Source organism: Brassica napus, chromosome A2, assembly GCF_020379485.1.
Source record: "Brassica napus cultivar Da-Ae chromosome A2, Da-Ae, whole genome shotgun sequence".
NCBI classification, from domain to species: Eukaryota; Viridiplantae; Streptophyta; class Magnoliopsida; order Brassicales; family Brassicaceae; genus Brassica; species Brassica napus.
Genome location: NC_063435.1, coordinates 1,305,826 through 1,319,775, shown reverse-complemented (window position 1 = coordinate 1,319,775; position 13,950 = coordinate 1,305,826). Strand labels below are relative to the sequence as shown.

The 13,950-nt window shown below is 37.4% G+C and overlaps 4 protein-coding genes across 4 annotated transcripts; 2 read left to right on the top strand and 2 right to left on the bottom strand.

Moving 5' to 3' along the window:
• The first annotated feature begins 1,511 nt into the window (after positions 1 to 1,511).
• LOC106384365 (RNA polymerase sigma factor sigD, chloroplastic) lies at positions 1,512 to 3,737 on the top strand. The gene is made up of 4 exons (XM_013824340.3): positions 1,512 to 2,027; positions 2,108 to 2,461; positions 3,143 to 3,343; positions 3,416 to 3,737. Exons 1-4 carry the CDS (start codon positions 1,644 to 1,646, stop codon positions 3,701 to 3,703), a joined length of 1,227 nt encoding a protein of 408 aa, XP_013679794.3. The 5' UTR covers positions 1,512 to 1,643; the 3' UTR covers positions 3,704 to 3,737.
• Positions 3,711 to 5,305, bottom strand: LOC106384375. Its single transcript, XM_013824349.3, has 4 exons — positions 4,805 to 5,305; positions 4,598 to 4,675; positions 4,410 to 4,509; positions 3,711 to 4,168 (listed from the first exon to the last, which is right to left on the bottom strand). The coding sequence occupies exons 1-4, from the start codon at positions 5,078 to 5,080 to the stop codon at positions 3,813 to 3,815; spliced, it is 810 nt and encodes a 269-aa protein (XP_013679803.1). The 5' UTR covers positions 5,081 to 5,305; the 3' UTR covers positions 3,711 to 3,812.
• A 719-nt stretch (positions 5,306 to 6,024) lies between these two features.
• LOC106371823 (cycloartenol-C-24-methyltransferase) lies at positions 6,025 to 8,993 on the top strand. The gene is made up of 14 exons (XM_013811927.3): positions 6,025 to 6,191; positions 6,271 to 6,371; positions 6,843 to 6,909; positions 6,996 to 7,069; positions 7,192 to 7,276; positions 7,358 to 7,413; positions 7,500 to 7,554; positions 7,736 to 7,783; positions 7,870 to 7,953; positions 8,035 to 8,151; positions 8,243 to 8,326; positions 8,420 to 8,545; positions 8,644 to 8,741; positions 8,831 to 8,993. The coding sequence occupies exons 2-14, from the start codon at positions 6,289 to 6,291 to the stop codon at positions 8,880 to 8,882; spliced, it is 1,029 nt and encodes a 342-aa protein (XP_013667381.2). The 5' UTR covers positions 6,025 to 6,191; positions 6,271 to 6,288; the 3' UTR covers positions 8,883 to 8,993.
• On the bottom strand, positions 8,953 to 13,764 carry LOC106392088 (alpha-N-acetylglucosaminidase). The gene is made up of 19 exons (XM_013832862.3): positions 13,460 to 13,764; positions 13,298 to 13,371; positions 13,018 to 13,232; positions 12,807 to 12,928; positions 12,653 to 12,738; positions 12,477 to 12,571; positions 12,304 to 12,385; positions 12,113 to 12,219; positions 11,936 to 11,966; positions 11,643 to 11,760; positions 11,479 to 11,529; positions 11,266 to 11,375; positions 11,088 to 11,190; positions 10,927 to 11,025; positions 10,745 to 10,855; positions 10,423 to 10,664; positions 10,116 to 10,353; positions 9,953 to 10,031; positions 8,953 to 9,860 (listed from the first exon to the last, which is right to left on the bottom strand). Exons 1-19 carry the CDS (start codon positions 13,757 to 13,759, stop codon positions 9,622 to 9,624), a joined length of 2,502 nt encoding a protein of 833 aa, XP_013688316.1. The 5' UTR covers positions 13,760 to 13,764; the 3' UTR covers positions 8,953 to 9,621.
• Between the last annotated feature and the right edge of the window lie 186 nt (positions 13,765 to 13,950).

Here is a 13,950-nt window from a genome sequence, read left to right as displayed (position 1 = left end):
ATATAATTATATGTAGTCCAATGCCAGAGGGTCTTGGTGCTTTGAGATATGTGGGAATACAATGCTTTTTACCAGTTCCATGCATTGCAGCGTACCTAATTGACTTCCATGTGTTGTGTTTACGTTTGTGTATCCGAAAGCGAGAGTATGGGTATGTGGACAATTCCACGTCAGCGGTCTTTGTGGAGCCCACAAACGGAGCCACAGAGATACGCGTGTTGCGCACACAGTTTAACACAAGCAAGGTTTACAAGAGCGCGTTGCTCCCACCCTTCAGCACGTGGGGTCAACGACAGTGACACTTGACTCGATCCATATCTATTTTGACGTGGACATGATCCATCAACAACAAGTCTACATGTAAAGACAAAAATATATAGTAGACATATTTGCCTGTATACGTATTTATTGGGCTTTTTGATTGGGCCCTAAATCTATTAAAAATTAGGGGCGCGAGTAGAAGACCCAGTCCAAAGTTTTGGATCCCATTCGAATTATATCTTTGAAAACTCTCGATTCAACAATATTTTTTGTTTTGTTGCAGTTCGACCTCTAAATGATAATAAATATTTAAATACCCAATGTTCATATTTTTTTAAAAATATTAATTTAATTTAAACTAGATTTTTAATCCGCGCTTAGCACGGATTAAAATTATTCAAATAAAATTAATAATATTTTTGAACTATCATTTTATAATTTTTAAAAACTTAGATGGTAAGTTCATGATAGAAAAAAAAAGTAATTTAGAACCGAAGAATAGCTTAAAGAGCTAGGATGGAGTTTTTACAACAAGAGATTGTTTTCACCTTTGTTTCGGAAATTGGCTTTTTGACCATCTCTAATGTACCTATAGACGCAACTCTGAATAGTGTCGCATCATGGTTTAAGATCTCCCATGAATCTTACAGTAGTAGGTCTATCTATCATATCTAGCTTTGCATTTATCTCATCGATGTTCTTTGGTATTTTTCATTAACTATGCTCTTTGGTATTCTTCATAAATTATATTCCTAAAAAAATTTGTAACGAGAATGAATACATTATTTTAACTAAACAAAATATTCAGATTTGAAATCGAGTTTCATAGAATATTTAGGGAGATTTTTTGCTAAATATATAGGGAAAATATTTTAATAAATTGTTCTTTTGTTAACTATAAATATATATTTTCTAATTTTTTGTTACTGAATTTATTGTTTAGATATTGTATAACCAAATTATAAGGAATGCTATAAATATCTCTAATGAGATGTGAATAGCTCCAAACTTAAATGAAAACTTTTTAAAATATAAAATAAGTAAGACTCTAATTTAATAGATTAGAGGGGTGATTTTATCGGTAAAAAATGGATAAATATTTATGCAGAGTTTTGGCTTCTGTTTTGAGTTTTAAAATAATTTTGGATTTTGGGAATTTTTTGTTTGTTTGTGTTGAGTGGATGAGACAACAAATTTTAGAGCTGATTGATTTTGTAAGAAAAAAAAAAGGTGCTCCAAATTTAATTGAGGATAACTGAGATGAGACAGAGTCTCTATACTATAAGTAACCCAAGATCGAATTATCTTCTGCATCCATCCACTGGACCAAAAATAAGATAAAAAGAAAACTATCTAAGGCGTGGAAGCTCTGCAGCTCATCCATGGTACCTACCACAGCCACCGCCACCATGTGTCCGTCTCCTCCTCTCCCAACAATTTCTCCTTTACTCAGAACAACTCACCAATGTCAACCATCTCCTTCCTCACCATTCCCATCTTCCATAAAGCTTGGCACCACTCTGTTTTCCAGCGAGGCCACGGTGGATGAGAGCTCCGTGATGATCAAACCTGTGAAATGGGGATCTCAGTTAGAAAAGAGGAGGAAGAAGAGGAGGAGAAGGAGAGCAGGTTTGGATCCTGAAGAAGAGGAAAATGTTGTCCCAGAAGTAGAAACAGAACCAAAAGCAGTTAGTGTTCATGTCGGAGCTTCACGGTCTGGTTTCTTGAGTCGTGTAGAAGAGGTTCAGCTTTGCTTGTACCTCAAGGTATATATTTACTACATTTATGGAAAAAATTTCGAATATTCTTGTTAGTCCCTTATCTCATTGTTTGTGTAACAAAACAGGAAGGAGCAATACTTGAGAATCTAGAAACAAGTGTGGAGGAGAATGAGATGTTATCAGTGTTAATGAAAGGCAAGAAGAAGCGTAGTGCCAATGAAATATTATGCAGAAGAAGAGAAGCTAGAGAAAAGATTACTCGTTGTTACCGGAGACTAGTTGTGTCTATTGCAACAGGCTACCAAGGCAAAGGGTTGAATCTGCAAGACCTGATTCAAGAAGGAAGCATAGGTCTCCTTAGAGGCGCTGAGAGGTTTGACCCTGAACGTGGCTACAAACTATCAACTTATGTCTACTGGTGGATCAAACAGGCCATCTTAAGGGCTATAGCTCACAAGTCTAGACTAGTCAAATTGCCGGTGAGTCATGTGATGATATATTGGTGATTTTATGTTTTGAGTTTTTTGTCAAAGTAAGTGTTTTGGAATATTTTAGTCCTTTATCAGAGGTCGAATTTTAGGCAAAACTAAATCGAAAATATAAAAAAATCAAAATTTTCATTTTTTCTGTATTGAATCGGCAGACAGAGCATTCTTCAATAAAACGCGTGATCCTAACTGTTGATTTGCTATCTTAAGACTCTAGCTATATGCATCAACCATGTTTAAGTCAGCTTGCATTGCAAGTTAAACAACATGGACAATAAAACTACAATGGGTTCCTGTGAACAGGGCCGGCTCAACATTCTTAGGGGTCATAGGGCAAAAAAATATTTTACCTTCTAAAATTTATATACATATAATGTTTAAAATATATATAAAATTTAATATGTAATATTTTGTATATACTTATAATGAAAATAAAATTATATACATATCAAATAATTCTGGACCCTTTTTATTTTGATTTATTATATTTATAATTTTTTATATATAAAAATATAGATTTATAAAAAAATTAGACCCCTTAATTATTATTATACGGAGGAACACGGGCTTGGGCCCGGGGCGGTCGCACCGCTTGTCCCCCCACTGAGCCGGTCCTGCCTGTGAAGTGGTAAGTAATTAGTGAATACATCTTTTTTAGCTTGTTGTGTGTAGGGAAGCATGTGGGAGTTGACAGCCAAAGTTGCAGAAGCTAGTAATGTTTTGAGCAGAAAGCTAAGGAGGATACCGAGCTGTGAAGAGATTGCAGACCACCTTAACATCCATGTATCAGCGGTTAGACTTGCTGTAGAAAGGAGCAGATCCCCTGTCTCGTTGGATAGAGTCTTATCTCATAATGGCCGCATGACGTTGCAGGTAACAGCTCTTCAGTTTCTCCATGATAATGCGAACTAGAGATGTAACTTTGGACTGGTTTACCATCTTCAGGAGATTGTACGTGGACCAGACGAAACAAGACCAGAGGAGATGGTGAGAAAGGAGCACATGAAGTATGAGATTAAGCAGCTTTTGGGAACTCTTACCGCTAGAGAATCTAGAGTGTTGGGACTCTACTTTGGACTCAACGGAGAAACTCCTATGTCTTTTGAAGAGATAGGTAAGAAGTTGAAGCTTTCAAGAGAGAGGGTGAGACAAATCAATGGCATTGCCTTAACAAAGCTACGAAGTGTACATAACGTGAATGATCTGAAAATATACTATTCCTCTAGTGAATGAGAAAATATAAAATAAGAACAAAAGTTATATAATAGATTTGTTGTTCCAAAAAAAAAAATATATATAATAGATTTGGTTATGTACAAATGGAGAAGATACATTGAGTCACTCAGTTCTCTCCTTTGTGGAGGTTATGGAGGATATAAAGAGAAGCAGAGGACAAGAAGATACAAACGGAATAACTTAACAAGTCTAGTCCTGTGGCGATGGTAACCATCTTGCTTCTTTCGAACATCTTCACTAGAAGAATCATTACAATAACATGTCCAACTTTGGTTTTAAGCTCATCTAGTGAGCTGATCTTCATCCATTTTGGTCTCTCCTTCATGGCAAACATTCCAAAGAGAGAAGATGCTTTAAGGGCACGGTCAGATTCCGGAGGGACATCAGGAGGGGAGTTGCTGATGAAGAGTCCATACAAACCCATACTAAAGATTAACATAACCGTTCCAGCAAGATAAACATCTGCACATCAGAAAAAAATCACAGAGAATGAGTACTAAAACAAAACAAACCAGGCTTACAAAATCTGAAAATTTGGGGGACATAAATATTTCTTAAAAACCTTTGAAATTTTTTTTTTTAATATAATTTGGAGGCAACTGTAAAAAATATCAAAATAATTAGGGGGCCAAAGCTAATGTTTCATTGGACTTGGTCAAAATCCGGCCTTGGTTACATAAGTCTTAATATATTGCAACTTTACCTATAGCTTCGACCAGGCGTAAAACCATTTTGCCGGTGTGGATGCCTTTGACACAATTAGTCCAATAGACTTTGTATGCCTCGATGATGTAGACACATCCCTGCTTAGTGAGTCATTAATATTAGTAGTATATAGAATGGTGTTTGCGAGTCAAATTAAACGTTTCAGATTTAAAACCACAAAGTTACATTAAGGAAGCAGAGCAGCGAACCAGCCAACGAGCCTCCTACTGCCAATAGTGCAAGGAACCGGAAATCAAATATTATCTGTTACAAAAAAGACATCAAGACAAACATTAATCATACACTAGTCTAATCTCCCGAGTCATGTCACAGCTCAACAGAGAAGAAGAAACGGAGTAAAATTTCGAGAGAAGTTTGGTTTAGTTTTTTTACCCTCTCAACGTTAGACTCGGTGGAACGAAAGAAGCGAGCAAAGAGGCTATTGTTATCATCCACAACCTTATCATGAGTTCCATAAGAGTTTGACAACGTGTTCCCGTTGGTAACGGGGATCGAGGTAGAGTTAGATGATGCTGAGGAGTCCGGAGAGGATGATGAGGCAAGAGTTGCTAGCGGAAAATGGAAACGGCGGCGCGTGGGTAGGTTGCGATGGTTTGGCAGGGACACATAGAGACGAGTGGAGGAGACTAACGTGTAGAGAGCAGCCATAGGTTGGGCGTGAGAGCTTCTGACTAATTTGGTGTTTTCTTGAGTGTTGGTCTCTCTAAGTACACACCGCCGGAGGAGAAGGAAAGATCGGCGCGTGGACAGGGGAACGCGGAGGATTAGGCGGGAGTGATAATATGTGGTGTGTGAAGGAAGTTGATTTTTCTTTATAGACTAAAAGACGGCCCTCTTTTTTTCGTATTTTACCAATTGTGTTCATAAAAAAAAGAAATACATTACAATACATAGTTTTACTATTTTCAATTGTGATAAGATATCATGCTAGTATACTAAACTCAGTTTTTGTTTTGAATGAAAAATTTATAAAGTCTTTACCAATCTGCAATTAACCCCTAAATCTCGATTAGCCGAAACATTATATAATTTTTATAACATTTACTACGTTAACAAGGTATGATCTAATAGCAGGGCCAATCATGGGTCAAGCCGGATGAAACATTCGTTTTAGATTCCCAATTTTTTTGAAAAAATTAAAAATGTATAGTTCTCAAATTTGCTAAAAAAAAATTAAACCCGTAAATTCTGTAAATTATTGAAATCTTTATTAAAACGTTTGTAACCTCCAAGATTTCAGAGTAGGTCTTGTCCAATAGTGGCCAAGGATATCAAACTGAAAGTTGGAATCATACTCAGAGGGAGTAGTTGCAATTTGCAAAGATGATCACTTAACCAAGATGGCCAAGTATATCAAACTGAAAAGTTACTTGAAAGAAAATAAAACAATTGTAATTCCGGGGTTTAGTTTGAAATTAAGACAATTGTACGTATTGTCAAACATGGAGAATCTTTGGGGGTTAGAGTTGAGATTAATTGTCGGAACGGGGGATCTTTGTAAAAAAGTTGAAAGCCGTGCAACTCTCAGTAGTTGGTGGGCTTTTACGGAACCCAATAATTAATAGACTAGAGTAAATTACTTTGCCACTGGAAAAGGAGGACATGATGGTAGTTTCACACACTTTGCCACGCTGGCTGTTATGACTTGTGATCTCTCTCACTTCAATCCTTTTATAAGCGAAAGCCAAGTACAAGTAGTCAGGTGTCTCTCTCATTAACAAGTGCTCTTCGCCACTACTCTCCGATTCATATAACCTTTGTAAGTCTCCTCCTCCCTCGTTACATATTTTTAATATCCCATTGGGGCTTTGCGACGTTATTCACACTGTCTGTTGCAGATCTTAGATCGTTGCATAATGTCAAAGACTGGCTCTCTGGATCTCGCCTCCAACCTTGGTGGAAACATCGATAAGTCCGATGTTCTCACAGCCGTCGAAAAGTATTTTCTCTCTCCCTCTCTCAAACGCATCGTTTGATATTATTACTCGATCGTTTCGTTGTTTCATTACCCGATTCAACGTTTTCTTCTCATGCATGTTGTGATCCACACACTCTTGTTAAGAACATCTTATTCTATTATTTACGGCCTAGTTTATTAACTAAGGTCAACAACATTGAATGTTTGTTAAATCAGATCCTATGAAATGAAATAATCAATCAATCACCTAAGTTTGGAACTGAGCTTTCAGTACAGCATATAAAGTAGATTGCGATGGTCCCCTTGTTTACTTTTAACGTGTATCTCACTATGTCACGTTCTCGAGGGCCCCCTGACTCTTTTAAAAACAATTGTTTCTTTTTTAAAAAAATATCTCATCTCTCGAAGATGTAGAAAGGCATGCATCAATATGATTTTTTTTTCTCATTTATTTTCTGCTGGCTGCACATCATTAAACCGTTAGTGATTCAGGTATGAGCAGTATCATGTCTTTCATGGAGGTGACGAGGAAGAGCGAAAAGCTAATTACACTGACATGGTAATTCCATTGGGTTTTGAGGAATCATATTATTGATAGAGAAAAGTATTTAGTTACTGACTAGTCAAATTCTAATAACATTTCAGGTTAATAAGTACTATGACCTTGCTACTAGCTTTTATGAGTATGGTTGGGGAGAGTCCTTCCACTTTGCACACAGGTCTAACTTCTACAACTCTCTTTGAAGTTCTACAATAAATCTTTTTTTTTCTTTCTTGCAGCCACAGACACTGATGCTAGTGTCTAGTTATATTTAATTAGCATGAGTTTTTGGGTTTACAGATGGAAGGGAGAATCACTTAGAGAGAGTATCAAACGTCACGAGCACTTTCTTGCTCTTCAGCTTGGCGTTAAACCAGGACAAAAGGTTTTGATAACTTTAGCTGCGTGCTCCAAAAGTGGTCCATTTTGTCAAAAGATATTTATTTCCTTTTATATTTCTTAATAGGTTCTGGATGTGGGGTGTGGAATTGGTGGACCACTGAGAGAAATTGCACGATTCAGGTAAAAATGACTACACCATACCAAAATAACACATTATTCTTTACATCCTGTACATTAGACTAATGTTTGTATTTTCTCTGCTGCAGCAATTCATCTGTTACTGGGCTCAACAATAATGAATACCAGATCACCAGAGGCAAGGTAACATATCTATATCTGTGAATGATGAATTTGATTTTGGTTCATTCAGGATTGTGGATTAATATTTATAAATTCCATTATCTGACTTCTGGTCTTTTTTTTTTCCTGTATCCTTACAATTCATTTTTTTTTTGTAAAAAGGCTTCCTTACAATTCATATTGGAAATCATCTTCTTTGTAGGAACTAAACCGACTTGCAGGTGTCGACAAGACATGTAACTTTGTCAAGGTCAGTTAAATTCGTACTTCTTGTGATTACCGTTGTAAATCGTTGCTTTGATAGGGAAACATGATTGTCATTTGTTAATCTTGCAGGCTGACTTCATGAAGATGCCATTCCCTGAAAACACTTTTGACGCTGTTTATGCTATTGAGGCAACGTGCCACGCACCTGATGCAGTATGTCAAATTTCTAAACAAATCTATTTTTTGTTTTCTTCCCTGCATTTATAATATTCGTAATTTTTATTTCAACGACAGTATGGATGTTACAAAGAGATCTTCAGAGTCCTAAAGCCAGGACAATGTTTTGCTGCCTATGAGTGGTGCATGACTGATGCATTTGACCCTGCTAACGCCCAACATCAGAAAATAAAGGTCTAGTGTGGTCTCTTGCATCATGTATCCATATTATATTTGCATCTATTTAATTATCCACATGAATACAAACAAAGTCTCTGTTGTGCAGGCAGAGATAGAGATCGGAGATGGTCTCCCTGACATTAGGCTTACTTCAAAATGCCTCGAAGCCCTGAAACAGGCTGGTTTTGAAGTAAGTATCTGACTACATATCCCTCTCTATTTCCAAACGCAAAACGTTCTCAACATCTAACAAATACTATCATCATCACCTTTTGGATAAAAGGTGATATGGGAAAAGGATCTGGCGGAGGACTCGCCAGTCCCATGGTACTTACCTCTGGACAAAAACCACTTCTCGCTCAGTAGCTTCCGCCTAACAGCTGTTGGACGGTTCATAACCAAAAACATGGTAACGACAAAATAACTTTGATGTGACTCATGTGCCAAATTTCATCAACTAAGCCTTGTTCATATATATATCCTAACTTGTGATTGTTATTTATATAGGTGAAGGTCCTTGAGTACATAAGACTTGCGCCTAAAGGAAGCCAAAGGGTTTCAGATTTTCTGGAGAAGGCCGCAGAAGGATTAGTCGACGGTGGAAGGTGAGAGGATCCCACCTTTATATATATATATATTCAAACTAATTTTGATATACTATAATGTCAACTTCTAAATCTCTGTGTGTTAACAGGAGGGAGATTTTCACGCCAATGTATTTCTTCTTGGCCCGGAAGCCAGAGTGAGCGGATGAGAGATGCTAAGTGAAGCTGACAAAATTTCTCAATTTGCTTTTTGTTTGTTTGTTCTAGTTCATGTCCTTTTGTTGCAGTGTTTTTCATGTCTTTTATTTTCTTTAAAAAAGTAAACCTTTTCACCAAACTTGTTTTGGATGGTTCTTAATGTGTCACGTGCTGCTGCACTCTGTTACTGAGTCACATGCACATGCACAAAAGATCTTGGAATCACACAATGTCTTTCAATTTTAGATCTCAGTACTCGCTTTTTGTCGTCTTTCTGCCATGATCCGATCCAGAAGTGGGTCCACTTGGACCACTTCCACGAACAGACGTGGACTTTGGATTCATCGTCTTTTGTATTGGATATTCTAAAAGATTCGCTGAGCCAAGTGGTAAAAAGAATGTTTCTTTTTTTCCTTAACGAATCTGAATTTTGCTCAAAGATTGATTCATTTACGTAACTGATACCTGAAACATGCATGAGCTGGATTCCTCCCACCAACTTAATTTTGATTTTGAGATCAACAACATTTAATAAGTGGGCCATAATAGTTTTGTTGGGCTTTGCTTTAGGATATGTAGAGTAGGCCTAATAAGATTCAACTGAGACAAGTAAGTCTTTATTGGAAGACATGAAGCAGTCTCTAACACTAATCCTCAAATCTACACTAATGTCAATTTAATCACAGGCAGAAGCTAGACACTTAACCCCCTTTTATTCCTTTTTTATCTACTTTTTAGCAACTCATGTGAAGTACTTACGTAACAGATGCCTAGAAATAGCTAAAGCGTCCCCTTTTGCCTTAACCGGATAAACTTCTGATGAACTCTGCTGCCATTTATGTGACATTGTTATCCATTCTCTTCGCCATTTCTCTATCTCAAGTTTCTTCTTATCCTCTAAGCTTTTCAGCAGTTCATCGAAATACATTGTCGCTCTTGGTAAGTAGTAGTCTTCAAGTAACCCACTCCAAAACTTGTTTGCTGATGATGTGATAAACACATTAGATAAACAATTTTGTAAAAAAAAAAGAAAAAAAAAGCTCAATCTACTTAAAAAAAATCCATTTTCTTACCATAATCATGAAGCATGCTTTGGTTCACACCTTTCGAGTCATACCACATTGTCACTTGCGTTCTAGCATTCCACTCATACTGTACACACAAAAACTCAGCCATAAGCAAGCAATGTACTTCTTCTTATCTACATGTTCCAAAGAAAAAACTCTAACACTACACCTGTTTCCTTTCATCACTGTTTCTAGCCAACTTCTTTGCACTCTCAAGCCATGTACCCAAAAGGAAGTTATCATCCGAAGCTAGCAACACGTCGATGTCCTTAATAAGCTCAAGAAATTTCTCACTCAATCGTCTTAAGCTTTCGATATCTTTCCTTACAAAAGCAGTCACTGCGTCCATGTACACCTTGTTTGCTAGCTTCGATAAAACTTGACGCGTCAAATCAACCATGTCGTACCTGCTAGCAAAAACACATGAGAATCTGTAACCAGATACTCTATTTTCTAGTTACTCCTCCTAGTCCTACCTATATGTTAAGCTCCCAAACAGATCATCTCCAGCTTCCAGGAAAAGCCTGAGAGCTTTGATCACCTCCTTTGTTGAATACCATAAATGCGCCTTAGGCAGATCAGATGTATTATCTTCAAACAAGAACCTTCGTTTTGTTTCATGTGTGTCTGTGGAGATCATGTATGTATCTGTTCCATGGAGAGAAGAACTAGATGGATCCCAGTCAGGTAGCTTGACTATGAAGTCTGTGTTATGATCCTATAACAGAGAATTTTAAAGAAAGTACATAACTAATTAAGGAGAGATGATGCAGCAGTAGTGAATAAAAGAAACCATACCGCAACTCCATCAGTGCAGTTGTAGACAGTGTGGTAAAGAATCTCCCAAGCGGCATCCACTTTATCATTTTGTTTCATGTATCTTCTGCGTGCATAGCTCTTCAGCCATTTCTATATAACCAAATATTAAAAGTTAATAGAGCAAACACGTTCAAGTGTAGTAGCAAGAGTGTATTTTGTACCTGTACATCAACTTTCTCATCTCTAAATGCCATTTCAGACATTAGCTCGTAAACCACTGGGTTGTGCTCTATTCCTTCCATGCACATTCCTACTCCGACCTATCAGAAACACTGTTAAGTTCATTGCAAGTCCCAAAGTGTGAATGTACTCTTGAGAATACCATGGTTGAGTTTTCGCTGACACGAGCATCAACAGGTCCTGAAGAGATTGAGTCAAGAGTACCATACATTTCAATGTTGCCACCAAAGTTGTGAAGCATGCACCTGAAACTCATCCGATTTTCAATTAAAAACAAATAAGACTCTACAAGTACCAGCATGGTAGAGAAGATATACTACCAGATATAAGGAGTTCCATAAAATTGTGCGGACGTGTTCCATATCGGCTTGACATCAGCAAATAGATCAAGAACTATCATTTTCCCAAAGGGAACAGAATGTAAGAGCGCCTGCAGAAAGCAAGCAAGGGAGGCTGTGATATTGAAATAATAAAAAGTCATTTCTAAAAATAATTCAACAGACTCTATCAGCATTTAATCATTAAAAGTTTACTTTCATCTGTGGTGGCTTCCAGAACTCTGAGTCAGAACTGAAAAGCCAACCCTGCACAAAGGTGTGTCTCAAGTAAGGAAGCATTATAAAGATCATGGCATGAACACCACTGCTTGTATCAGAATATACCACTTGAGGGTAAAAATGGAAAAGCGAGGTCATACTTGCATTAACCATACAGCATTCTTGTTTCCTCTGGACATAGCTTTGTAAACTGCAGCTCCTAGTGAAGATATATACTCAGGTTCACTTGTGGGAGGAGTATTCTCATTGAATGTATCACTGCATTAAACACAAGTGGTTAACATCTAAGCCATTTAAGATTAGTATAATCACCCTTCCATATAAAAAGAGTTTATTTGTGGTTAAATCACCAATACTCACCTGGCTCCAAAAACAAAATTAAAAGTTGCAAGAAATCATTTGCCTATTTCAGGTGCAAGTTGAAGAAAATTACCAGTTATAAATGTTAGTAATCTCTCCATATTCTGAGACAAAAAGAAAAACAAGATACTATTGAAGGCATATATGCACATATAGTTATATCAAGAAGACTGTGATCAGGTGGGATCTTTGATTAGTATGTGCCTAAATAATTGCTAAGATTATGGAAACAGAAGTAGCATCAGGGTACCTTCAATTTGCTGTTTAATAAAAGCCTCTCCAATTTTAATGAAGAGAGGATCAGAAGGGTTCAGAAGGTAAGTGCAGCACCAGCGAGTATCACCGTCCACCGTGTTCCTGAGAAGAAAATGAAACACAAACACCGTAAAACGATATGTTTATGTGAAGAATAAACAGTATCCACTACGTGTAGTGACGTACCAGTTATCAAGGCGAGTTATATTTGCCGCAGGGTATATCTTTCTCAAAGCTGATGGAACATTTCCAGAGAATGATGGAAGTACTAGAAAAGCAGAAAAACAATAAGATGCCATGAGAAACAATCTATTGAGAGATTTTGAGTATCTGAGAACAGAAGTGACTGTTTTTTGCACCTGGAGTCATGCCAAGCTCCAGCATCCTAGAAAGTATCTGCTTCTGTAAGATCAACTGATCACTTAGCCAGTTCTTTGATAATGGACCACCCCACCTGTGATGTAGTTAGACATATCTAACTCAGAAAAAACATCAGCGATAGGAGCCTGAAGATAATAGAGATGAGGTTGTATACGCATGAAGATTCCCCATGCGAGCCCAAGCGAGAAACGCTGGTCCACCAAAGTAATCATCTAGATCTTCTTTGCTGATATTAAACCTCTAAACAAGATTAATATATAACTTAGTTAGTGTATACAACAAGAAGTGGAATAACAACATTGTTTTACCTTGAAAACCTTTAGCCAAATAGCTTCTTGGCCAGTGAATGCTAGAGGCAAGTTAACACCTTGCAATGCCATCCAGTCAATCTCTCTCTCCCATCTCTCCCATCCCCACCAAACATATGAATCTGTAAAAAAAAATAAAAACAATTCATTATAAAAATCACTGACTCATGAGGGGAGTTTAGAATCTAGTAAGTGTAAATGTATCTCTTACAGCTAGATGTGACAACGTTTTGGTAATAGTTCCAAGGGACAGGACGACGAATCAAGATGCGTTTAGAATATTCTAAACGAGGTAGATGTCCAGGGAGTGGAACAGAAGCAATCTGGATGCCACCGGTCTTGTCCCAAGAAACATGAGCGTTACATTTATACTTCAAATACCAATGGAGACCAGAAGCAATCTCAACTCCAGTTGTGCCTTTGATCCTGAAAACACACAAAGTTAAAAACACACAAACTCAATCTGATCACTTAAACCAGATGTTACTTACACAATCTCAAGCCCTGTTTCTCTAGAGCCATCATAGTTTTCAATTATAAAGCAGCTGCTACCACCACAAACATCCTAGTGAAACAAAAAAATACTATTAAGTACTGTAGAAAACAGAGAAAAACAGAGGAAAACAGAGTGTAAGGAGAAGAAAAGGAAGAACCTTTGAGATAATTGAGAACTCAAAGCTGTGAGAATGGGTTGGAATCAGTCTATGGAGTAAACCCTTTGCTGCTGATTCTTGTACTGATGAAGTTGGTCGCAGGGAGTCCAAACGGTGAAGCAGAGGGTTGATAGCAGGATGTTGTAGTGACAGAGACTGAGAGTGGATAGAAAGAATCAACAGAACCAATAAAGCGAATTTGATGGGAGGCATGGTGAGTTTGATGGTGTGCTCGTCACTAACGAGGGAGTGACGGTGATAAGAGTAGATATGCAGATACCATAGCCAAGTGATCACCATGTGAAAAATGAACACATTAAACCGGTTTATAGAACATTAAACCGGCTCTGTTTCTAGTACTGTAGAATCAACCTGAAAAAAGGACTAACCTTTGGGTTTTCGGTTCAGATCAGTTCGGATTATTCGAATTAGCGTGTTTATAATCCTTTCGGACATTTTTTGGATTAAACCGTTTGGGAAATATGAGTCAA